At 39.3% G+C, this 26,675-nt stretch overlaps 2 protein-coding genes across 2 annotated transcripts; one reads left to right on the top strand and one right to left on the bottom strand.

Moving 5' to 3' along the window:
• Window positions 1-1,474: 1,474 nt before the first annotated feature.
• On the bottom strand, window positions 1,475-21,819 carry MINPP1 (multiple inositol-polyphosphate phosphatase 1). Its single transcript, XM_053450527.1, has 6 exons — window positions 21,664-21,819; window positions 19,442-20,162; window positions 18,308-18,505; window positions 17,308-17,408; window positions 16,988-17,121; window positions 1,475-2,108 (listed from the first exon to the last, which is right to left on the bottom strand). Exons 2-6 carry the CDS (start codon window positions 20,058-20,060, stop codon window positions 1,709-1,711), a joined length of 1,452 nt encoding a protein of 483 aa, XP_053306502.1. The 5' UTR covers window positions 20,061-20,162; window positions 21,664-21,819; the 3' UTR covers window positions 1,475-1,708.
• Window positions 21,820-21,957: 138 nt separating this feature from the next.
• On the top strand, window positions 21,958-26,453 carry C11H8orf76 (chromosome 11 C8orf76 homolog). Its single transcript, XM_053449937.1, has 6 exons — window positions 21,958-22,128; window positions 22,544-22,639; window positions 23,456-23,599; window positions 23,869-24,305; window positions 24,462-24,594; window positions 26,268-26,453. The coding sequence occupies exons 1-6, from the start codon at window positions 22,024-22,026 to the stop codon at window positions 26,442-26,444; spliced, it is 1,092 nt and encodes a 363-aa protein (XP_053305912.1). The 5' UTR covers window positions 21,958-22,023; the 3' UTR covers window positions 26,445-26,453.
• Window positions 26,454-26,675: the final 222 nt, after the last annotated feature.

The raw sequence follows: 26,675 nt of genomic DNA, 5'->3' as shown, positions 1-26,675 counted from the left end.
ACCTAGTAGGTATTACTGGAGAATGCCCAATAGTTAAACCGCGCATCTGATCTGAATCCAGTCTCATGTGCGTCTCTTTGCTCCAACCAGTTAGAATAATCCGTTCTGATCATAACGGTGTGAAAAGTGCAAAATTCAAACTGAAACATCTGGAATAAGTGAGGCACAAAAATTCATACTTTATTAAATATAACAATTTAAAAAAAAAGCTTTCACAAAAATCACAACAAACTGAAACAGCATTTCAAGATGTTTAAAGCACCATCTCCAATACCCATTTTAAACATAATAATAATAATTTCAGTGCTTTACAGATTTTTTTGTAGTTTGCATTGAACATCCAAGTTATTTTTGGATAGGAAGAGTAATACTTGTAAATTATATCACATTATGTTGTAAGAACACATTTCACATGGTATGTTTGGTATGCAAATCTCTCTATAAAGATTGTAGATTGTGGTTTATGAGAGTTTTTTTCAGGACTCACACGCAGTAAAGTATATAATGTAAAGGCAAAGTGAGTGCATTGGAAATCCCTGACTTCCGTGCCGCTGCGATAATAATAATAATAATCATTGCATTGTGACATATAAAAACAGGAAAGGTTATTAGCGCCCATAACATTACCAGACCAGCTTTTCAAAAGGAGCGCGGGTACGATATCCACAGCATTATGTCTGCCAGGCAGGAGATCGCTTAGATGGGTCAAACCCTAGCAGGTCATGCGCAGCTCTCCATTTCAAAAGGTAGTAATGATTTAGCTCCTGCGGAATATAATTTGGGCTAATGGTCCTTTGTGTTTTACAAAATCACACTTGCTGGCATAATTGCCCATTGTTAAAGAGAAAATTAAATTAAAGCTTGGAACAATATATAATATGGTCTGATAATTAAGGACAAAAAAATAATAATTAGAAACCCATTTTGTACGACCTAAAATATTTTTGGTAAAGGTTTACCCTGATGAATTACCCCTTTACATTTAAGCATGAAGAATTCTGCAGCTTTAAATGTACTGGTAAGTATCTGCAAATGATTTTAACCCTCAATTAAATTGAAAAAATATCTAGAATATCTGCAAGCGAATGAGATGTAAACCATCGATTCTTACTTATCCTATTCCTAATGTTATTCAAGGAAACCAGGAGCAGCTCCTTCCAAGCATATCTTATCTTTCTATATATTGATGTTGTAGTTGCTTAAATGTGCTTATAGGTTTCCTTATAAATATATTTGGTCACTGTTTTCAATTCTGAGTTTAGCTTTTTTGTCCTGTACGAGGCAATAAAGGTTAAATGAATACCATGTGTTCCACCAGTAAACAAAATTAAACATTTTACCTGAAAGTTATATTTTCCTTTTTTTTGCCCTAGACATGGTATATTTTATACAGTTTTTTTTAATAATAGATTAGAGAATTCTCAATAATCTGCGTCTGTGTGATTGGGAAAAGCAAAATTTACATTTTATAGTGTTTCATTTTTTTCTTATTAGGTCTTATTTTCTCACTTCTAGGAGAAGTAGAGCTTAAAAGGTACCCTTTTCCCCCATGGTCATATATGTTGCCAGATCCACTAATGATTTGAGCCTCTATAATTAGTAAGCTATTCATTTAAGGTAGGGCTGGGATATGACCAAGGAAAGTAAAATTACACACATTCTAAAAGTTTTTGTTCTGCAATCACACAGCAACAAGTTAATCTGCATTTCAAAGCTCGTCCTCCGAAGCATGCATAGCTTTAAATAAATCGCACTCTTCTTTAACATGGCAGTAATTGAGGAGGTGGCCGTACTGCTTCTTCAGGTCTTCATAAAGACAGACAGACTCGTGCGAGTGAGGAAACGGAAGGAGGTTCTCATTCAGCAGCATCTGGACTTGGAACTCTTCCTGCGGAGTCTTCGCCAACTCACAGTGATACAACACAAACACCAGGTTGGAAGCGTAGGGTACTATCTGGCCGCTGCGAAACTTCCTATCGCCCTGTGAGCTGAAGCTATCGGCAGTGAGGGGCTCCTCGTCCTTAAACAGACCCATGAGAGCGAGCAGTGGCAAAAGTGTCTCTGCATGCCCGAACTGCATTACCACCGGGGTGGAAATTTGTTGGGACCTGGAAAACACATACAATGTCACTGCAGTATTCCGCATTCAACAGTAGCTTGATAATCAATGATTCTGTAAACAGAATGAGCATCACATCCATTTTTGGACTAATTCTACTCTACGGAAGCCCCATGTTATGGGGACTTGTTGGTACTTCGAGTACAAGCTGCACAGTGTGTTAGCTCTCTAAGCCGTCAGCGCACTTAGAAAATACGCCACTGTAGCTTCATCAAAATGAAATAGAGGACACTTATTCTTCCAGTATTTTATAATCAAAGCCCCTATAGCCAGTTAAAAAAAACTACACATTTGGCTCTGGTTGGACTGCACAGGCACTCAAATCCCTCTTCGCATGAATGTAAGCACCTTGGGTCCAAACAGAAAGGTAGTGGGAACAGTTAATTGTCACGTGACACAAAAGCACGCAGTGAAAGGTTGTTGTGGAATAATACCAATCATTTATTTAAAAAAGCTTCTGCGATATTTTTATGGGATTAAACCATAGAATAAAATATTTTAAGAGTTATTTCACATACTAGAGAATGCAGTGAATGATTTGTCAAAGTGGAACAGCACCTTAAAAAAGTTGAGAATTTAAATATTAGGCTCCTTAAGGTAGTGATTTTAAGTAAGTGATTTGTTTGATCACTATTATTTACCATTCCCTACTGCGGATCATAAGCAAATAAACACAAGAAAATAAATATCCACACGTGGGAACGTTTTTACACAAACAGCTTATTGAACTCAGAACACTGTGGTTATAATGAACTGAAGTTGAATCAGGATCATCTTACATCAGAGTTAACAAAAGAACAGGGAGCACTGTAAGTTCACATCAGACTCTCATGCAATGTCATAACAATGGAACGTTCCATAGCAATGCACTGTACTGCACGATGAAGGGGTTAATAATGTATACTTTTTGCTTCCACTACTTGGGAGGGACTTGGGAGTTGCATTGAAACGCCCGGTTGTTACACTTTCTTCCCTGTCCTGTGCTTCTAAAATCAGCGGTGATCTAAGAGTTCTCTAATGCACGTCTCCCAAGTTGCACGTAGCAGAGGACTCTCTTTAGGAAAAGGGCTTAGGGCCCGAACCCCCTGTCCCTAAATCCTCACCTGATATCCTCTTAACCAGGAGCCCAGATGTTTTGCTGGACATATGTTCAGAAATCATACCGAGGACTTATGATATATTACTCTTCCTTAATACCTCCCAACTGTATAGTTCTGCATGTGACAGTCACGCTTTCGCGGGCAGTAGTAATTTATGGACTGGTTGGGCAGATCAGTAGATTTCTCCGCACCGCCTTAACAAGCTGTAGAAACTATTTTGCAGAGACCCCAATCAGATCTCCCATGTGGGGCAGCGTATTCCAGAGCTCTGCTTCAATATGTTGTGAGGTGGATGGAACCACTAACCATGATCCCACATCCCTCTTACTCCCAGGAATGTTGGGAGGTACGCTCGTCCTAGAACCTTAATTACATTAGCAGCATATAAGGACCCGCCCCCTGGATGCTAACCACACCCCCTAACACAATTTTTTATATAGGTTATATGGAATGTATGCAAGTGCAAGTATCCCATCCCAGTTAGCTGCATTGTCGTCTCCCATGACAACCGGCGCACGTAAATGAGGTTTCCTTCAATCTAATTGGTGCTTAAGTGGTTTTCCGTTCTCATGGCGGACATGTAATAACGTGATAGACGGCGTACGGCTTACGTGCATCTTGGTTGAGGATGGTAGATCATTTGCCTTTAGCCAGGTAAATACCGTGTACACACCGACCGCTCGGTATTTTCTGACTGCGACTAGAATTAGTCAGGTCATTGACCCAAACCTCGTATTTCTTATGCTGTAGACACAAAGTGTTTTCTTTTTCGTGTATAAATGTTTGAGGGAAAAAACACTTCTGATTTTAGTGTCTTCTGCCACTATGAACAAGATAGAACTGTATATACAAGTTACTAGAGTTATAAAGAATATCTTTACATTTTTTAATAGATAATGTTATAGATATTTATACAGATTTATTCGGGGCCAATACAAACCATTGTGTGGAAATCTGTTCATAAACAGGACTATGCATAGGACACGTGGTCACGCGTTCAGACTGGAAGAAAGGAGATTTAGTCTAAGGCAGAGGAAAGGGTTTTTTACAGTAAGGACAATAAGGATATGGAATTCTCTGCCTGCAGAGGTAGTTTTATCAGAGTCTGTACAGACGTTTAAACAGCAACTGGATGGATACCTGGAAAAACATAATGTTCGGGGATATAATCTTTAATTATGGGGAAACAGCTTATTGATCCAAGCAGAAATCTTGGGGTCAAGAAGGAATATTTTCCCTGCTTAGTGCAAAATTGGAAAGAGCCAAACTGGGGTTTCTTTGCCTTCTTTTGGATCAACAACAACAAATTAACAGATATAGGAAAGGCTGAACTTGATGGACGCATGTCTTTTTTCAGCCTATATAACTATGTAACTATATATTCCAATCTTAACAGATATTGATAACTGGACTGACTTAATGACATGTAATAAAACACATGGCTCTATCTTTACGTCAGGTATGAACCCTATGACATGCTCAATGTAACAAAACTGGAATTTGTACCTGTGCGCAAGGTGATCATGCATTAAATATAGTTATGGAAAAGACAAAAGTATGGTTTTTGGTTTTTTATCTAGTCAAAGGTTTTTGACCACTGCTTGCCTTCAAAATAGCATTCATTCTTTTAGGTAAAGGGATCTATTGAGATACCAGATGTTAAAACAACACAAGAATATATAATGCACACATCAAAATAATAACTATATATATATATATATATATATATATATATATATATATATATATATATATATATATATATATATATATATGTTGGAAGAGACATGCTACATGTGATGCCTAATCTAGTTTTACAGTCATACCCTCCCTTTCTGTAAATAATGAATATCAAGATTTTGTGTTTATTCTGATAACTTTTATTGGGCCAACATACAAAAAGATGTAGAGTCACTTAAGTAATCATGACCTTAGAGGACTCTTCTTCTCATGGAATTCCATCTGAAGAAAAGACCTCTGAAGTCTCCAAAGCTTATGGGACCTACATGATGACCTCAAAATGATGTATTGTAATTTGCAATTTAAGTTCAGTCTAGTGTGAATAATACGTCAGCAGTCACTAATCAAGTCTGTCCGAGAAGATCAAGACGTATTATGATGGCAGACGAGCACCGAAACCGGTAGGAACAAATATTTCTACAGTAAGTATTGGAGAGTCCAAAAGTAAGACACGATAGTTAATATATCATATAATTGTGGGGGAAAGTATAAAACTTGAGGTGGTTAAATAATTTATTGCCATTGATTTTTTTTTTACTTTGTTAAACGATATGTTGGATTTTATATGAAGGCTCATTAATAGTAATAATAAGTGATAAGGCTATTAATGATTCATACTATAAGCACAACTCTTGGAGCAATACAGTCCAAAGCTTGGAGAGAGAAAAGTAAAAATAAATAAATATTGAAAAAAAAGAAAGTGTGCTGTTTTAATACAGGCCTTGCTGTTTTCTGAGTTGTGAAGAATAGAAAGAACCTAACCTAGAATGGAAAGTTTTTCACAGGGTAGCAGGTTTTAAATACTTAAGCCACTTAATATGCCACAAATTGTGTTGATTATTCATGTTAATCAAAGCAAATAAAAGCAGCTGTGTGAGTCGGACCAGATTCATTCACCTTTTTGCTAATATTAGTTATGTTCTGTTAATTAAGAAATACATATACCGATACCAGTTCATTCTCAGTTGCATAATTTTCTTTTGGGGGGGTGAATAATTATTATTAATTATTAATAATGTTTTTATATTCAACATGATTTGATTGGTAGATTTAGTAATCTTTGGCCTCAGGAATGAGGTGTGGAGAGATTTTGTCCCAGTGCTTCTTGTTTTCACCCGGTTATCACTACAGTTAATAAAATGTAAAGATTGCACGCGTGGAAAAAATATATGAGCATAGATATCACGGGTCCATGCATGACTCTGCATCAAACAGCAAAAGTAATTAATATGACTCTACAAAGTAATTCATTCACTCTACATAAGGCATAACTCTCATTTTTTTATCGTAAACCCATAAACATTGAGATTCCAGAACCATTTTAAAGGGACACTGTAGCCATCAGAGTCACTTTAATACACATGACAGCTGAATGCCCCTTTTACATTTCCCCCTTCCGCGTGCACAGAGGGATTCAGCAGAACCCAGTCTATGCATTTACTCTTTCCCTGCCCCGGTCCCCTTGCTTACAGGAGATGCGTTCGGTGGCATACAAACTTCTTTAATATGCATTCTTCATTGGTGGATCTGCACGGGGCACTAGAGTGTCCATTAAACTCTCCAACTTCACTTCTAAACCAAGAAGGGGTGAAGTGGCCCAGCCTAATCTTAGTAGCTAACAGATCGCCAGCCATGGTCCCATTATATGTAACTTTGGGATTGAAACCTCACGTACCTATCTACAGCACGATATGTATTGTGTTATGAACGGAGTTCATTTGCTGGTCTATTAAGATATAGTTCATCTCATTAAGCTTACTCGTAAAACTATTCCCCATTCCCTTAATTTGATTTGTTACAAAGTTCACTTGCTACCGAGCAAATGCAATACCATCATGACTCAGCTATAAACATACAAAACTCATGAAATGCAATACATTTCATTCAGTAATCTGTTGTGCAAGCAACCAGAAAATCCTGATACAAGCACTGCAAAGACACAGATATCTGCTGTAATTAATGGCCCATTAAGATCACAAATACAGCAATATTACAACGTATTATGCAAGAAGTCGCCTTCACAGTTACATCACATCACACGGCAATCGTTATTTTCTTAAAGCTAATATCCGCATGTACCGATTACTTGAGCAATTGCACTGACAAGTTCTTGTTTTATAGTGTTATGGTGCATTACAACCTGGAATTAAAATGGCGGTTTGTATAATTTGATTTACACAACATGCCTACCACTTTGAAAATATTTTTTTTTATTATCAAACAAACAAGACAAAAAAACAGAAAACTTTCCAGGCACGTCTAGGTACAAATATCTGGGGTGTCCTGAGGTTCTTTACCGAAAAAATATTAAGAAAATCCATAAGATGTGTATTGGTGGAAGGTGAGTGGGGACATGAGTAGGAATGAATGTTACTTGTGGGCTTGAACAGGACTAGCTGTGAAGCATCATGGAGAACCCTGCTCTTTGCTGCATAGAATTGAACATCATCTGGGGTAAGCAACTCTGTCGCATACTACAGAAAATATTGCTCCACATTTCAGTTCTAGGTATAAAAACCATCTGGGGACCCTGGTCACCCAATACAGCAACTAATCACAAGTTATGCGACAGAGGGGCTGCAGCCCCCTGAAACTGCTACCCAATGGTGATCATCACCTCTCCAAATACCCACTCTCCATGCCCCAGTGTTATCTCCCTTCCTCCTCCTGCTCCATATCCAATTTGCCCCTCTACTCCTGCCCCTAAGTCCATGTGTCGCTCCCAACCGGTCTCACCCACACATTTGTACTCATACACAATTGTGAAATAGCATTGTTTATACTACTGTGTTCCAATAGCTATCTGTTAACTTACAGTTATCTCATCAGTGCTCAGTTCTATGTTCAATAGCATTCTTAACACAATTTATTGGGGTTAATAGTTAATCAATGCAGAATAATAATTATCCAGATATACTTTGTTTCTTTTGCTCGTTTCTTCTACAAGTATCTAAGAACCAGATTTTTTTCACACACAATCTTAATTTGTAATTATGATTATGCAGTTTAACACAGTAAATCGCCATTTACAGGTGTACGGTCTGCTTATAAGTGTATGTGAGCATAACTGTCAATGTATAAGTGTACACCAATCAGCCATAACATTATGACCACCTGCCTAATATTTTGTTGGCCCCCGTTTTGCCGCTAAAACCGCCTAAACCTGTCGAGTCATGGACTCCACTAGACCTCTGAAGGTGTGCTGTGGTATCTGGCACCAAGATGTTGGCAGCAGACTATGGTGTCCTCGAGTGTACAAATCCAGCCAATGAATTTTGTCCCTTAGGACTTCCTCGGGGCACTGCCTCATCGGCAAGGAGGTGTGGCTGATTGGGTATAGGAGGTTCCTGGAGGGGCTGGCGTGTGTTCAAATTTTACGAGCAACGTTACCACCTGTATTCAGCCTTCACCGACTTCCCCTTTCAAGAGAGTGCCTTTGGAGTCTACTCGGCTGTTGATTTTATATATGGGATTCTCTTTATATTGAATTCTAAATTGATTAAAAGTTTTTTAATGGATTGAAGAGGACTTGATTCCTCCTGAAACACTTCTATACGCAGCTCCACGTTTATAACTGGAGCTGTTCTAGTGAGTTGAACCATTTATTATTTTTATTAAATGGTTGTCTCTAGGTTATGCTAGGTTATCATTTACTTATTGTCACAGAACGATCAGAGGAAGGATAATAAATAAATTGTAAATCTGGTTCTGCATTAAGGAAGTAAATTAAGTGATCAAAATAGTCTCAAGGGAAAGGTATCTTGTATACAACTCTGTAGCCTTACTCGGCTCTGGGTCCCCCAACCACTATAGCTGTAGCCCCCTGGAACTGCCCCTTCTGGCCCATGATTGATGGCACTTAACAAAACTGTAGACATTAAAAAGTGTGCGCATATATGTTCAGGAGCGTTCATTAGGTAGCTTTAAGAAAGGTTATGCCAGGTTATATCATACATACGATTACATAATAATATGACCCTACCTAGGTAACAATTCCATTCTGAACTCAGTACAGATTAGTTGAGAAATCAGCTTAAAAAAAAAAAAAAGCAATGGCTCAAACCCAAAAGAAGCTTGGACACCAGCTTGTAATGCTGGTAATTCCCAGAAAGTTCACTGTTGTTGATTTTCTTGGTAGAATCCCAAAATCAATTTTGCGCTGGCTATCTTCTGCCAAGTCCAGATGTACACTACTGAACAACATTCACAAAACACTGACCTGAAGATGGTGAACTACTGTATAAGCAGGAGGTCAAAGGCCAGAAGAAAAAGGTTCACTATATGCAGAAAGAATCAGGACGCCTGACCATTACAACAGCAACTTTTCTGACATTGCATTCTAGATACATAGACATTAATAGGTAGCTAGTGCCCCTTTTGCAGCTATAACAGCTTCTACTCTTCTGGGAAGAGTTTCCACAAGATTTTGGTGGGAAGTGTTTTAGTGAGAATTTTTGCCCATTCATCCAGTAGAGCATTTGTGAAGTCAGGCACTGATGTTGGACGAGAAGGCCTGGCTCAATGGGGCTGAGGTCAAAGCTCTGTGTGAGCCAGTCAAGTTCTTTCACACCAAACTCGTCCAACCATGTCTTTATTGACCTCGCGTTGCGCATTGGGGCACGGTCATTCTGGGAAAAAAAGGTCCTTCCCCAAACTGTTCCAACAAAATTGGAAGCATGGCATTGTAAAACATGTCTTGGTATGCTGAATCATTGATATTTTCCTTCACTGAAAGTAAGGGGACCAAACCCTGAAAAACAGCCCAAGACCATTATCCCTCCTCCACCAAACTTTACACTTGGCACAAAGCAGTCAGGCAGATAACGTTCTCCTGGCATCCGCCAAACCCAGACTTGCCCATCATGCTGCCAGAGAAGCGACAGAACAAATTTCCATTGCTCCCGAGTCCAGTGGCGGCCTTCCTTACACCACTTCATCCAACACTTGGCATTGTACTTACATACGGGTGCTCAGCCGTGGAAACCCGTTCCATGACACTCCTGCCGCACAGTTTTTGTGCTGATATTAATGCCAGTGGAAGTTTGAAGCTCTTCAGCTACGGAATCAGCAAAGTATTGACGCACCATGCGCCTCCGCTGTGACGTCGCTCTGTGACTTTAGGCGGTCTTCTGCTTTGTGGCTGAGCTGCTGCTGTTCCTAAACGTTTCCACTTCCAAAAAATACCACTTACAGTTGACCAAGGAATATCTAGCAGGGATGAAATGCAAACTTACTGCAAAGGCGGCATCCTAACACAATACCACGCTTGAATTCATTGAGATAATTTAAACACCTGAATTAAATAATTAAAGTGGTGTGTCCCAATACTTTGGTCCATATAGAAAAGAAAACTCAAAGAACCAAACAAGGTTTGGAATTTCACTGCTGGTTAAAAAAAAATAGAGTCTAAATGAGTCCAGTCTTATCAGATTATAATGTAACTGTGTGTCACCAAAGAAGAGTACTGCTATCAAGTTAATAAAACAGCGCTGCCTTCTGTTAACGTATCAATGAACTTGGGAAGATGAACTAGACGAAGTTCAATTTTTAAACGGTCTCACTGTGCTTCTACTATGAAGGTTTTATGCACTATAGAGATAACTATATAGATCATATAATCCATTCATGTTACACGAGACCAACTCTGTCCCAGCGGCAGAAGAAACTCACAAGGTCACACGTCAAGCAGATATGTCAGCTTTCCCAATTACTCCATGTACGTTTCTATGTGCTGAATGAACTTATGCAATATTGCTTGGTTCTGTATGATTATTCCCCATAGAACGTTATCTCTCCCCTATTATTAAGTTGCTATTTGTTGTTTATTGTTTCAGGCATCCTTTAGAAAGAGGGGGAGGGGAGAGAACTTCAGGATGGGGAAATTGATTACATAATGCTAGCTCTGGTTGGACAACACATCTAAACTTCTATAAAGTCATGTTTAATCGAAATATCTACAAAACAATCACAGTGATGTAATTTAATTCACAACTCATGAGGGTATTGTGATTCCATCTTCTGGTGAAGATAGTGACAGGTGAACCGTACTCAATGTAGGGCTCTTCTGGGGCTAAACCCCCCTAGGAGAAATGTAGCCCCTTCATTCCCACCCTGGTAAAACCAAGAAAAGGCTACATCTTTGCAAGCAGAGGAAAACTGAAGTCTTCAGGGGGATATGGGGACTGAGGCTGAGTCACCACACGGGGGCGCTGTTGCTGCTGTCTGCCCAGGAGTCTGGGCAGACAGCACATCCACTCAGAGCCCGCCCCCGAGCCTGAGATCACTCCCACGGAGTGAGCTTGTAGGCTGAAAACGCGGTTGCTGCAAAACCAGCAATCGTGTTTTCAGCTGCCACAGGCAGCTTCAGGGAAGGGGGTTGTGTGTTGATTGGGTCCCCACACAAGTGTGGGGACCGGACCCAACACCCCTCAGCTGCCTGATCGCTCCATGAGAGCGACAGTGCAGCGTTAACCCCTTCAGTGCCGCGATCGCGGCATTTAGGGGTTAATTCCCGTTTTGTACGGGGCTCTGCTGCTGGTGGTCTGCCTGGAAGCCCAGGCAGACCAGCAACAGCAAAAACGAGCCCCCACAAGCCCTTTGATGATTCCTGTAGGCATGGAAGCCTACAGCAGTCATCAAAGACTCCCCTCCCTGCAATGGCTGGTCTATAGACCAGCAATTGAGTCCCAGCTGCCAGAGGCAGCTTCAGGGGCAGGGGAGAGGGTTCTTTGGTCTCCACATGAGTGTGGAGAGCAGCCCCAACACCCCCCTGCTGCCTGGTCGCTCCATGAGAGCGACAGTGCAGCGTTAACCCCTTCAATGCCAGAATTGTGTATGACACATTTGTGGCATTGCAGGGGTTAACATTTGTCCCCACAAGCTTGTGGGGACTAAATATCAATCAATGCTGTGCTCCAATGGAACATCAGCATCGAAAGAGTTAAAAAATAATAATAATAATAAAAAAAAAAACAGCACTGACCTGAAAGTCCAGGGTGCTTCCAGGTCAAATGCTGTGAGTTTAGTAAGTGGGCTGATGATGATCAGATCACTCCTGACCAAGTGTTAGTTTAAAAAAATCCTGGCTCCTAACTTTTTTACCTGGCGCCTAGATTCCCAACAAATTTGTCAAGCCCTGAATTACACAATTTAATATAATCAATTCATAATCTTGTATGGGGAAAAGTATTTTATAGGAGCATGTGAATAAACCTCTTAAACTTTATACTTAAACAGAGTTACCTTTCTCCTGCAAAAATATTTTGGTTTCAAAGTTCACTCCCAACGCAAGCTGACCTTTACAAATAACTGCAAGTTTATTTGGCGTTTCTGTGTTCTTACGAACTAATATAACACAGTAAAAGGACAAAATGTTTTGTTTGTCAGGACAATTGACAATCTAAGAACAACTAAATTCTTCCAGTACAATTATAATAAGGCAAAAGGTTTTATTTCAGTTGACAACCGGTTTAACCATCATTTGAAGTTTTCTTCCTGAACTTTGCGATACTGTTCTCAACTCTCAACCACTACGAGGGTCAAACAATACAGTGCCAAGCCATCATAATAAACCAATTAAAGCAAAGATACGTTGTCTTGTAAACTTTATTTTAAACTTACAATTTGCCCTCCCTGGAAGTTCTCAGTAATTGTCCTGGGGTAGCTGATCACAGGGTCTATGGGTCAGACATTACATATTTGGGGTTAAAACACTCATTTCCACCACCTTCTTCTCGTACCTGTCAGAGGCCATTCCCCCACATGGCTTCTCCTGCCCCTGCTCAACTCCAGGCCACCTCCCAAGAAAGTAGGAGAGACATTCAGGCCCCCAGTTTGTTCAAATATATATCTATACATTTCAAAATGTATCTTGTTTCCAAACATCTTTACACGGGGTCAATAACACACGTGTCTTTGTTCTAGCTACTAAGAGGTTATGTTCGTATACAAGACTGAACCTTACGATCACGTGGAAGGCACAATGTCTGAAACATCTCTATGAGATCTGTGAGCTAGTGCTTATCTGCACCGTGCAGGCAATTCTTACGGCTGCCGTTACTGATCCAGTTAGAGATATAAAGGAGAAAAAGTAAACAATATATTATACAACAATATTCAGATATGAAGGAAGGAAGATAGGCAGGTATCAGAAGACTGTGTACCCTGTGATACACTTTGTGTATTGTGAAATAAAATGAGTTTGCATTACCCTGGAGGAGTATGTATCATTGGAAAGAGTGTATTTGAAGTTTAGTGACAACTGCAGTAAAGTTATAGCTGAAGGAACACTTAGTCAGGAGCCACAAGGTGAAACCAGAGGTGATAAAAGCCAACAAGTCTTAAAATCTAGTATGAATGTGACCCTGAGGCAGTTGGGGTTCTGTGTCTGCAGTCCATGCGATAAGTTAACAAGTATTATTTCAACTAGAAGGAAAGTACTCAAGCAATTGCTAGAGACACTTATGCCTGACCGCCGCTACTCTCACGTGCGTACTTTATCCGTTACAGATTATCCGTTAAGATATTTAGGAAGGGACCACCTCCCCTAACCGCTCATACACACACACCTGCCTCACGTCCCTATAATGCACCTGCTCATAAAGAACAAGTTCACCTCTGAGAACTAGTAATGAGAGGGTATAAGAGGCCACGCGGTTGTATAAGTGTATTGAATAGGGTATATAATGCGACAGAGATCTATATGGACAAAGGACCACAGAATCACGGAAAAATGTCTAAAAAAATAAATAAAAGTCTGTGCTGCCCCCTTGTGTTACACTGTCATAGTGCATGCCTCGGATCGCTAAAGATTTATACGCATGTTTGCCTTGACTTTTTAAATCGCGTTTCTCAGTGCTATCAAAATAAGCATTGACACGTAATTAAGCTTTAAGTGTAAAATTCAACACATATAACCAGCGCAGTACTTTAATTTATTACACAGTAAGCGTTACTGCATTTAGTTGTTCGGATTCAAAGTTAAGCTCTACCAATGAAGCTGCCAGAAAGTTCAGCCAATGTGGTATCTACCCTTCACCGCTCGATATCAAGCCCCAACTAATCTTTTAGCTTATATTTACACGTTCAAGAACGTACCTAACCCTGTCCGGCACTGGGGTTTACGTCTGCTCACACTTTGTACAAGGTGCGGTGCTACCAACATGGGGCCATGCATTCTTATGCTATATGATCCACCAGAGGTGGATGGCCCAAAGCTAAAGGTCACTTTGGGTAAGCCCTGCTTGATCATTTTGGATGGATAAAGAAGAATTCTAACCTGACCCAACCCTTGAATCGCCATCACCCTTTAGATTGCACTGGATCCCTATCATCAAGCAGATTCATGACTTGTTTTGGCAGATTGTTCATGGGCCTCTAACCCGGGAGATTTTATATGGAGATTGCAGCCGTAAAATGAAGACGCAGAAATAATTTTATATTTATACTCTAATGAAAATAAAATAAAATGTCTTTACTGAAAGTGTAACTTTTTAGTTTACTGCAGCAGAAACAAAAGCATAAAATAGAAAGGTTTTATAAATCCCTATCTTTATTTCCTTTGATCTATTATTTCATATACAGTAAGGCACTTTTATATAGATGATACTAGTCATTTAACATGCAATAGTATTTTTGTTCCTTATATGTAGCATCATGGTGTGGAGCGCACGGTGTTAAGTAAATGTATTTATGTGATATATGTTGGAGGGAACAAGTTTGGGGGGGTTGCTAATTTAATCAGACTAGAAATGCCAGCTGTGATTATCCCAGACAATAATTTACTTCGGTATTTACATCAACTGTGAGTACACAGCTCATCAGGGAAAAAGCTAATTACCCAGGACGGATGAGATCGGATACTTTATTACTTCGCTGGACTGCTGCCAATTACTCAGGCGCTGACGATATAAATTAATTAACACATTTTATGCATAAGCAATCAAACCCAAATCTAATAATAAATATACAACCCTCCCTGTTTACATATGCATCAATGTTTATTAAAACGCGATATTGTTCTATCTAACACACCTTATGTGGGACCCAAAGCTTTGAGTCCAACTAAATGAATTTACTAAACATACCCGGATCGTCCTATTATTTAGTTTTTTTTAGTTGCAATTGTTTTGGATATCTTTAAAAAAGTTCATCTCATGGGAGCTTGTGTGACAGCCACCAATGACTAATGAATTTCCCGTCCCGAAGTTCTCTCCTTCGTCCTCCCCAATTCTTACAAGTGCTGTCTCAGCCGATCATCAACAATCAACGAATCTACAATGGGGACCGATAACTATGGGGGGAAATAATCAGGCAGAAGCCAAGAAAGCTGCTCCCATGGTATATACATGAAGTGAGTTTCTGACACAATCAAATTGCTTGCTTGTAAACACAATGTTTGTTTGTTGTGACAAATGCCTGATCTGTTTTATAGGGAACAAATCATCAGCAGACCAAAGTGGAGCAACTGCTACAGTTTGCAAAAAAACTCTGAAGGGTGACCGGGAAGAAGTCACTGTTTAGCGGGAAGAAGCAGATCTGTGCCCCCACATCGCATGTGTCTCTTCCTAATAGGGCCTGCACAACGACTGCAAAAACATGCCAACAAGGGAGCAACCAAGTGATAAAAGCCACCCCCTGTCCACTCAGGGCCTTGCATGCGGTTTGGACCATGGAACCCACCGTCTAATAAGACCCAGCGAAGTCTTTAAGGGGGAGTCTCAGCCAAAAGGCAAAGCCCACCAACCCTCACCAACCTCTGCCATCTTTGGGGACCCAAAGCTGGTATCAGGTACAAAACTATATCAAAGACTTCTCACTATAAACATTATTATTTATATTTCATATTATGAAAACACATTATTATTTATATATCTTGTTGCCACATCCCGTGTTATTAATGTGTCAGATTTAAAGAGGGTCTGCTTGGTTGTAAATAATCTTTAGGAGGTGCAGTTTGCAAAATCAACACAGGAGTCCACAAACCTCACTACAGCTCGCTACCTCAGCAAAATGAAAACACAAATCAGCGATGAGGGATCATATGAAATGGAGACAACTTGCATGAAAAAGTCTGGATATACATTTGGTTAGAGCTAACTGAAAAACAATTATATATAAGTCCAAAATTAACAATTGTACTCCAAACACCACTTTTTCTGCCCGGTGCCAAGTAGCTCTCCAGGCACTCCAGTGACTTCTTCAAATAACTACACGAGAAACTCCAGTTTTCTAATCGACGTTTCAGTCTATTTATTGTAGACTTTCATCAGGATATATATATATATATATAAATAAGTTTTGTTACCATGGTAATTTGCTCACACCAGGTAAGGTCTAATCAGAAAGAACATGCTGCACTCTGATTGGTCCCTGTCCCACCGAGCATTACAACTCCCACAAGGACAAGTATCTTTTGCTGCCCTCCCTGTCTGTCTGCTCCCTCTCTCCCCAACTCCACAAGTTACCCGCTTATCCTACCAGCACCTTCCTGCCCCCTCTGTTCATACCCGGGCCTTGACCTGCACCTTCCTGCCTCCTTTGGTGTGACTCTACCCCCTTATTACACCAGCAGGACTAGGAGAGACAGAACTAACAAACAAAGAAATAGAAGATAAGGAACAGAAGGATGGGGGAGAGAATGAAGAACTGACAAAGGAAGGAAGAACGAGTGATATAAAGTCAAAGAGTGAGAAAGAGAAAAAAGTGGGTGAGATAAAAGAAAGAGGTGGAGAGTGTGAGGGAGAAAGAGAGTGTGAGGGAGAAAGACAGAGAGCGAGAAAAGATATATAGGGAGAGAGGGGATAGAAAGATAGGAGGAGAAAGAAATATAGGAGGAGAGTAAAAGTGCATATATTTAAATGATGGACATTTACGCTAGTAATAATAATAATAATAATAAACACACGATTGTTAATTTTCGGTGGTGGATTCAATCAGGGTTAAACATCAGTGACAATTCTACTTTTCAATCTCCTCACGATTGGATTAAACTCTACAAACCAGCTCATCAGTTGAAGCTTTGCGTTACCTTTTGCTTTCAGCGACTGCAGCATCTAAATGTTTGATGATATGCTGAAATAAGTTACAGCTGGATCTGGTGTTAATATCAAATCCGTACCCACGTTTCCAGTACTGTTTCAAATCATTGAGATATTCTAGGACCTAGAGAAATAAAAAAGACACACAAAATCATCATCAGAAAGCAGTACAGCCTCGTAAACATGAATGCATAATCAAAATATCAGTATAAGATGCTCTAAATATTACACCTTAATCCGATACACAATGCCACCTTAGGAACGTTTATATAAGATGATCTGTACTTTTGATATGAAGCTCAACACTCACCTTTCCATCTTCTTCATCAAACAATTTACACCACGGAGAGTCCGCAACATTGTTAATGGCCAGTTCAAATGAGCAAGTGAAAAAGGCCACTTGAATTAAATCTGTAATCAATAACAACCAAAGCGTTAGCTCTGAGTATCAGTAACACGCCAGCGTATTGTGCGCAGCTGAAGAAGACACTTTGAGGTCAGTGGTAACAGTTTTACTTGAGAAGCGATGGAGATACTTTGGCTTAGAAGGAAAAAAAAAAGAGAAGAAATATACATATTTCTAGGAAACTGATAGATAGTGATGTTCTTGAGGTCTGATGTGGAAGTATTGGTGATATGAACAGCAAAAGCAACAACGACGCTATCGAAAAAGAACCATATTTATATGCAAATCAACAAAAAGTGATCCCTTTATAACATTGCCTGTGAAAACTGGCACTTCATTACTGTATAATGTGGGTTATGTATAAAGAAATTACCATTTAAAAAGTGATCATATTACTGTAGTCACCCTGACGGGAACATTACAGTGGTTGCTATGGTGATGAGACTACTTTTTCACACTTTGCACTTTTTTTTTTAATACATACCCCCCCCCCGTATCCCAAAATGCTCACACTCAGCTTATTCAACCAATACTTATACAGAACCGATACAAACCGTCCTGCGGTGACCGGTTCATTGGCAGGACAGAACAATGAAGAAAGGTAGTTCCACTTAAAGCAGCAGAAAGGGCCCTTTACAGTAATTTCAATAAAGAAGTGGAACCCACTGCGTACAAACGGGTGTATAATAGCTAAAAAAGACATGATTAATCATACGCAGTGAGAAACCGTATTGCTGTTTTGGAGTCAGGAGGAAATGTTTCCCCTTCTCATCAATATGGCGTTTGTGCCTTCTACTGGTCCAGCAGCAGGGAGGAACTTGATGGACTTAAAAGTCTTTTTTTTCCCAACCTGACTTACTATATTACTATGTGACACAACAACACTAATTGATATGCACTGTACCTGCGCTTAGCTCACGTTCGGGAACATTCAGGTGAGCTGAGATTTTGCGAATAACTTTCGTCATTTCTGGACCCTGCTTAAATTTGTCCAGTTCATGCATCGCTGTGTCGTTGTCTTCTACTTGGACCACAAACTTCTCACAATGGTCAAAAAAACGCATCAGTGTGTCGTTGATGACTGGTTCTCTACATGGCACATCTGGCAAAGCAAAAGCAACTTAGACTGTTAATATGTTCATTCCCCATTGCTTTAATGTATATGGATAATATTTTTACTATGCAGCAGAAATGTTTAGACGCATACAAGGTAGACGGACAGGGTCCATGCTATATTTACTGCCAAATATTAGATGTCACCAAAATTTGATTCAAATATATATTTTGTATCGTGTTAGCTTTGTGCAGTTATATTATAATCGGTTTCCTTCAACTTGTGGTACAAGATCAACCCGATAAAAACCCAATCTCACTTCCAAATCAACAGGAAACAACGGGCTTCAGAGGGAATTAAAACCTTTCCCATATCACCTCGTGAAACACAATGGAGTTGGCTCAGGCAAGAACCCTCACAAGGATGTAGAGCACTTCATCTCACAGATGCCGCGTTCAGAAGAAACATGGACAATTTAAGTTAATGAAACTGTTATAACCCACAATCTACAAGGCGCTGCTTACCTGTGTCCTAATTTAGCCTCTCCCATGCTATCTCCCTTGGCATCAGCCCAGTGTCCACAGTAGTCTAACAACTCATTGAGCTGCATACCAGGTAGAGTCAATACACCATTTACAAGCCCTTGCTGCAGTTACACGTCTTAAAGGGACAATTAAACACTTTACCATATGTACATATATTTAGGTATATAACTGTAGTTTTAATACACTAATGTAGTTGTGCTGAAAGCATATGTATGTATGTATGTATGCATGTATAAAGAACAATTCTGCAAATGTCTAGCAATCAGCAGGAATATTCCATTGTCTGGTATGATGACAGTTCTAGAGTGAATACTTTGGCAAAGTTTTTTAGTGATGTTAATCAAAAGCAGCCACAACAAGATATTGTGTAATCACACCAAAATAAGAATACATTAGGTATATTAAAATAAAATAAAAACATTCAAAATAAATGATTTACCTTCCATTTCAGCACCAGAGTTTGGAGGAAAGCCAAAATAACCATGTTCAAGTCCGCTAATAAAGGCTTTTGTGCTATCTACACATCTATGCTTTGAGCTGGTCAGGAATGACATTTTGCAATTCTTGAACTTGTCAGCGGTAAAGAGCGAGGGGAAGAGAGTGGCCAACCTTATCGCCAGATTCTTCATATCTTGCTCTCCCTTTTTCACCAGCTGTCCATCCATCCAATCTTCATACCACATATTCCATTTCTGAAGCTTTCCAGCTAGCTCTGACCCATCACCGCCATACTTCTGAATCAAACTGTACATTTTCTTCATCTTTTTTATTTGGTTTTTGGTTGGATACCTTGTCCCGTGTCTGATTACAGATACGATCTTGAGAGGTGTGCATGTGTCAGGCAAAAGATCTTGCTTTCTGTTAACTAGAATTGGATTCTCCAGGAGAAATTGATTTACTTCTTCATACCTGGTTTTGGTTCCAAAGTAAGAGGCTAAACTTGGGGACTGACTGATTAAACAAGTGTGTCCTCCACTGCAGAACCAAGTCACAGAAATGAGAAGCATCTGAACGGCCTTTGGTGCACATCTTCTGTATGTGCTGAATGCAAAGCTCATGATGACAATCTCAGAAAGAGTACCCGAAAAGTCTTTGACGGTACTACTTATTATACCAGAACCAGTATTGGTTGTTCAGTTTTCCCGTGATCACTCGACACCCTGCAGAGGAAATAAAATGTTAGCATTCAACACGGAAGGGCATATTACCTACTGGATAATCTGGTACATACACCCTGAATTGAGGAGAAGAAATACTGACCATGTTGTGGTGGGATGGAAGGTACTATAGCAAAGACATTCAGCAAATGTTATGGAAGTTTAGGAAATGAAAGTCATCTGGAGGGCATCTTAGGGATGTTTTGTGCCTCGCTGTAGAATACAGCTAATTAGAGAGAAGTCGATTCTTTAGTTGAGTATCTGTAAGAAGTTTGGATACTATACTGTACAGCCAGTTAGCCCTGTCCAAGGTTTTGGCCAAAAGAGAGATGTAGGTACCACCAAAAAGTTTAGGAGACCTTCCTCAAAACCATATTGTTATGCCAATGAAACAACCAAAACGATCAAACAGCAGCACACCACATCCAACATCCACCGCTGTAATGACGAGAACAACGGAAGGGATCCCTTGTATTGTCATTTACTCTGCTTGTGAGTTAAGCAGACAATAGTGTACGTTATGAAATTACCCCACAGAAATACCAGATACTTATATGAGTAAATAATTATGTAATAAAAAAATCATTAAGAGTTAATATATTGAGTAGGAAAGTATAAATAAAACAAATAAAAACGCAATTATTATTATTAGCCTTTAAAATAATAGGATCCCCTTCCAATCTGTTAATCTGACTACCAATAAAATAGTAAATGAGACAATTGCTATGGTAATAAAAGCTATTTTCACCAGAATCACTTTAAAAAGGGGCCCATTTGTGCAAAAAAAGTTGGATGAACCAGGGGGCTTTTACTGCGATCAAAGTAGATAATTGAGTTCTTCTTATAGTTTTCTATAACACAGGTATATTTATGTCTATACAGATCAACGCCAGTCACCATAACCATACATCTACACCATACACATATCTGTTTATTATTATATTTGGGATAGTAAGAGGCTGCACCAACACTAAGCAAAGTAAGTTTCTGATTCTACCTTTCGTATGCATCCTCCTCTGTGTTTATTGCCCTGCTAGATTGCAGATCATGCAAATGAATAACATATTCAAATATGACACAATGCCAATAGGATCAGCCCCATGGCAACCATGCTTTATTATGATATTTTATTGATATAGTGCCGATATTTTACTTAGCGCTCCTTACAACACATACATTCAAGGCGTAGGAGAAAACAAACTGACAGACAAGCCCATACATCAGATAAAGAGGGCCCTGCCCGCAAGCTTTCGATACAAAGTACATTGATGCTATATAAATAACAGATAATAATAATTTTCTGTTAAAAAATTACACTAAAACATAACTAGCCCTTTGTGTGTGTTTTTGGTTAGTTCTGTAACGAAATACATGCTGAATGCACCATAAAGTATAGAATAATACAGCTTACATGCAAATAGAGTACAAATTGTCACTACAATTATAACTCCAATTCCAACAGAAATATAAATACATTTAAAAATGGCATTTTTCCCCCTCATACCTGACCATGGATCTCTTCTAACCGTGTAATTGTCTCGCTGAATCGTGCACCATCGCAGGCCAGAAGAATGAGCTGGAATGCGGATCACACTGACTGTGTGGCTATCAAGGGGGTCTAACCTGTGTGCTACACTATCATGTCCACAACTTTCTCCATACAGGTCGTACGCATGCGCACTAAGAACAGCGCCTCGGCATTACCACTGCGCCTGCGCATCCAAAACCAGAAGGCGCCTACAAGAACGTAAAAAATGTAGTACGTATACGCGTAGAGTTGAGCAAGCGGAACGTTTTGGGCGCTTACAATGTTTCCGCGGTGGCATCATTTCGTGGCGGACCACCAAATGTTTACGGGTTCGATATGGAATTTCCAGGCTGCTGCTTCGAGGACTCGGTGTTTTCAGAGACAAGGGAGCGGGTGCCACAATCTGGGACACCTTACACCGCCCGACAGTGCGAGCCGCAGGTCCGGGGCTGTTTTCTGTGACACGCAAATTATGTGCAACTTTTGCAATTCAAGTTTGGGGCTGCCACGTCTGGAATATAAATCATGTTTTAGTATGTGGGATTGTTAATCTACTCCTGGTATTAAATGTACGAGGAGTCCTGTGAGATTTGGGAGCCAATAGTCTTTTCATTATTAGGATATTTTGCAATACATGTGTTTAATGTGCTGCCCAATGACAGGCAGTAGTATGCTTTGAAATATAACATATCCTAACTTAAACTATATTCTAACAAAAACATCAATTAAGTAAATAATAACGATTTCAGCTAAAAAAAAACCACAATCAACCTTGTCCAAGTCTGTTCTTGGCACCTAATTTGTTTCAGAATGTACTGCAACATTTTAAATAACATTGTATATGCTTTATTCACAGTGGTTTAACAAACACATAAACAGTGCTGATTGCACCGAGATTACTACAGTACTGAAATTCCGAGGAGACTTGGCATATAAACAGGAAGACTATCAGGTACATCCTTTTTAATCCAATATTCACATCACATTGTATCCCAACTTATTTTACTGCTGGATAGCGTTTTTATAACATGTAAAATCTATGTGTATCTAAAATGTATTTAGCGTCGCTCCGGCATACGTGTTAGGTGTAGTCTTTGGGGTGAATTCACTAAAGGCACCGTTTATAGGAGAGTTATGGTTTCGACTTACTCACTATGTTTTTTGAAGAGCCAACCACAGTGAGCTTTTGCTGCAGGATAATTATTGCTGGCCCTTTATAATGTATAGTTAAATCAGTGAGTGTTCTCCAGTCTCCTCCCCCATTGAATCAAACATTATATAGGGCCAGCTAATTCTTTCATGTTGATAACCATCATAAAAAGCAAAGAGCAAAAACCACAACTCTCCTGTAAGCTCCACTGACAACTCTCCCGTGTGTGAATAACCCCCTTTGTGTACAAAACATCAAGCTGTTAGGTGGATTGCAATAGCTTCCAGTTAATTTAAATGAAACATGAAATATGGCTCAGTATCGATGTTCAGGTGCTAGACTGAGTGTATAACTTAAAGCCGGCGATATATCAGTGCAGGCATTGTGTCCACTAGTAATAAATATATATAATTAGTGTGAAATATGCTGGTCTGTATATGTAAGAAAGCTAACTGTCTGCCATATGTATACAATTTGGAATAGTTAGATGCAAAATATGGGCAGATGGCAATAGCTACAATAATTACTGATATGACTTTACATTTATTTAGCAATATAGCATATTAAGGATGGAGATTCAGAGGCTGCTAAAATTTATTTATTTTTTTTCTTTCGTAGAAGGCTTTGGATGAATATCAGAACTGTATCATGGTATTGCCAGGGACCAATGCTGCTATGAGAAGAGATGTCCAGGAGAGCCAAGCACGCTGCTTGCTTCACCTAAGGAGATATACTGAAGCGCTACAGATCACTGAAACACTGGTAAAGTGTTTATGTAACGAACCCATGTTAAGATGTATTATTTAGAAAGATGTGCTAGCATGATTATTGAGCAGTCTCTTCAGGATTTAAATCACAGTACTGCTCATGTAGTCCGGAATGAACAGAATGTGTTTTGATGCAGTTTTTTACACTTAAGAACACAATTTCCTAAAATTGGGAGGTTTCAGAGTTGAGCAAACTGAAAATGACATGTTAAACATAATTTCTAAATAAAATAGTTGACCTAAAGTTTGTGTTTTTTATTTTAGAAGAAAGTTGTAAGCAACACAGATCACTTGACTTGTGCCCTGAACCTACAGATAACAGTTTACAGCCATTTAGGGGATTTGGATAAAACGCTATCCTGTTTACAGCAGCTGGTCTCCTTGCATCCATTTAATCCTTGGATCTGGAAAAGGCTGGCAGAGTTCTACATGAGGCTTTATGTTGCCGTGTTAGATGGCAAAACTTCACAGAACTTTAACAATTTTAATAGAGCGAACAATTGCACGCCTGCTGCTGAGGAGGGCAGTGAAGAACAGCCGTGCTTCATAGCTTTGTTTAGTAGAATGGGTGCATTTAATCAAGGAGTAGATTCGCAGCTCCAAGGGCATACCGGTGAATCTGCAATGGCCACACTTACATCCACAGCATTAGGAAGAGAACAACTATGGATTAATGCAAGTGCATCTTTCATCCGAGCAAGGTAACAATTATTCTTATTCACCACTCCTGCAAAAAAACAAATGTGTACGTTCAGTTAAAACTTCAAGAAAAACATATAGCACAGAACTATACAACGCTAAGGACTGTAACATGTATTTATAAATGGGCAGAAATATTTATCTTGCTTTTATTTTAGACTTCTCTTGCAGCTGATACAGCCTCAACAAACATCTTTTGTACTGGATAAAAATGTGACGGCTCAGCTGCACATCGGAAAGCAGTTGAACATGCTTGGGCTACAAGAGGAAACCCAAATGTTAATCAGTGAAGTAAGTTATTTTGCAGACTGACTTATATTTTATTATGGTGGGGTTCTGATTATGAAGAAAGTCTGAGTTGGCCCTGTAAAATGCATCATTCAGGGAGGAGACATTTGGAAGAAACCCTGCTTATTTACCTATAGAACTGGGTCAATCAAGCTCTTCCTACAGTGGAAACAGGGGTTGGACCCTCATAATATATAGTGAAGTAAAGGTGCTAAAACCACGGCTCTCCTGTTAACTAGTGCCTAAGCCCATTGTGTTCTGTCTGTAAACTCTAGCTTATGCATCTTTAAGGGGGAAAAGAAATGCAATTTTTTTTCTGTGTTCTGGTCCTCGGAGTTGTGCTTCTGGTTTATAGGCTCTGGTTGTGGGTATGGCTACCTCTTTCTCAAGCACAGTCTAGTCTAGTGAGAGCAAACCATAAACCCCGTGACCCTAAGGCTGAGGACAGCTTCTGCTGTTAAATCATTTTCATGCCAAGGACAAAGCTTGAAAGCTGCCTTTTTCTTTGAAGTTGATAAATTACCAGACAAATCAATAAACTGTTTTTTATTACCAGCTTTGTCGATGCTGAGGTGAGAAGCAACCCCCCCCCCCACACTCATTGTTTTGCTTTATGCAAGAAAATCAGGCCTGTTCGGAAGTTCAATAATATGTAATTATAAGGAAATTATATTTTCTAGGTAACCAGGTGGCATCTGTGTTTTGATCTTGCTGGTTAAAGTGTAACTTATGTGCGTATTGTGTGGTAGTGAGTTTTGAAATGGGAAGTAGGTTGCAGGTAGCAGACGAGTAAAATTCCTGGAATTTGTATATTTACCTGATGGCCAACCTATTCCCAGAAGTTGATGACCTCCCTGCTAATAAACAAATTTTTTAAACGTGTTAACTTTATTGCCTAACTGAATTACATTGGCAAGCTTTTGAGTGTCTTCTTTGTAAAACACCTTGTAGCCTTGAAAGAGGGGAATCTAATGCAGTTCAGTTAGTCAATAAAGAAATTATTTTCCAAACTTGCTCATTTTCTTTCCCGTAACTGGTAGCAAAAAAAAACTATTGTTAAGTAATATATAATCGCAAAAATATATATATATATATATATATATATATATATATATTATATACACACAAACCAAAGGGAGCGGCTGCACACTCAGAAATATTGTTAATATACACAGGCTTTTATTTGCCCGGGTGCTCCAAAAATAGCCAGCTATATGTAACCAAAGAAAAATGGGCACTCACTGGTCTTTGCAGTAAAGTGCATTAAACACTAGTTTATTTCAATCAGCACGGCCAACGTTTCGGACCACCTCCGGTCCTGTCTCTTGAGGTCTTGAGAAAGGACCGGAGGTGGTCCGAAACGTTGGCCGTGCTGATTGAAATAAACTAGTGTTTAATGCACTTTACTGCAAAGACCCGTGAGTGCCCATATTTCTTTGGTTACATATATATAGCACATCCACACAGGTGTGCTTCTGGCATTAAGCAAAATATTCAAGGAAAATGTAATTAAGCATTCACTGGATCCATTACTTTTTTCTGTATTTCACACGACTTTCTCAATATTCGTATAACTGACTCAAAATGTATGGATAAAACATCTTAATGTTTTGTATGGACTTTCCTAAAAAAAATGCTTCTTGCGGATTGAAAGGCTTAATTTATTCTTTCTCTAGCTGATGAGTGAAGATCTATCACCAGAGGGATTGAGAGAAGAGGGGCAAATTGACACAAAAAGCACCCTGGCCCTAACATCGTTCCAAATGCCGTCTGATGCGGAGTTTACAGCGAAATGGTTTAACAAGATAAGCAGCAGCAGCGTGTCTTCCTTTACATATGAAGATAAACCGTAATTAAATACATTCGAACCGCTACATGACTACTTCGAGGACTGTGCCCGTTGCACCGAGACTTATGATCAATATTTATGTTTAAAACATCATTATTTAATATATTTTTGTATTCAATTTTAATATGAAATCTTTAGAATAAAATGATCCGTTTGTCCCTAGAATGTCTTAATGTGTTTGTTTGTAAACAATGTGAAACGGAATAACAGAATTATATTTATATTCTAATTCCAG

The sequence above is a fragment of the Spea bombifrons genome, chromosome 11 (assembly GCF_027358695.1).
Source record: "Spea bombifrons isolate aSpeBom1 chromosome 11, aSpeBom1.2.pri, whole genome shotgun sequence".
NCBI lineage: Eukaryota > Metazoa > Chordata > Amphibia > Anura > Pelobatidae > Spea > Spea bombifrons.
This window is presented reverse-complemented; position numbering and strand designations above follow the sequence as displayed.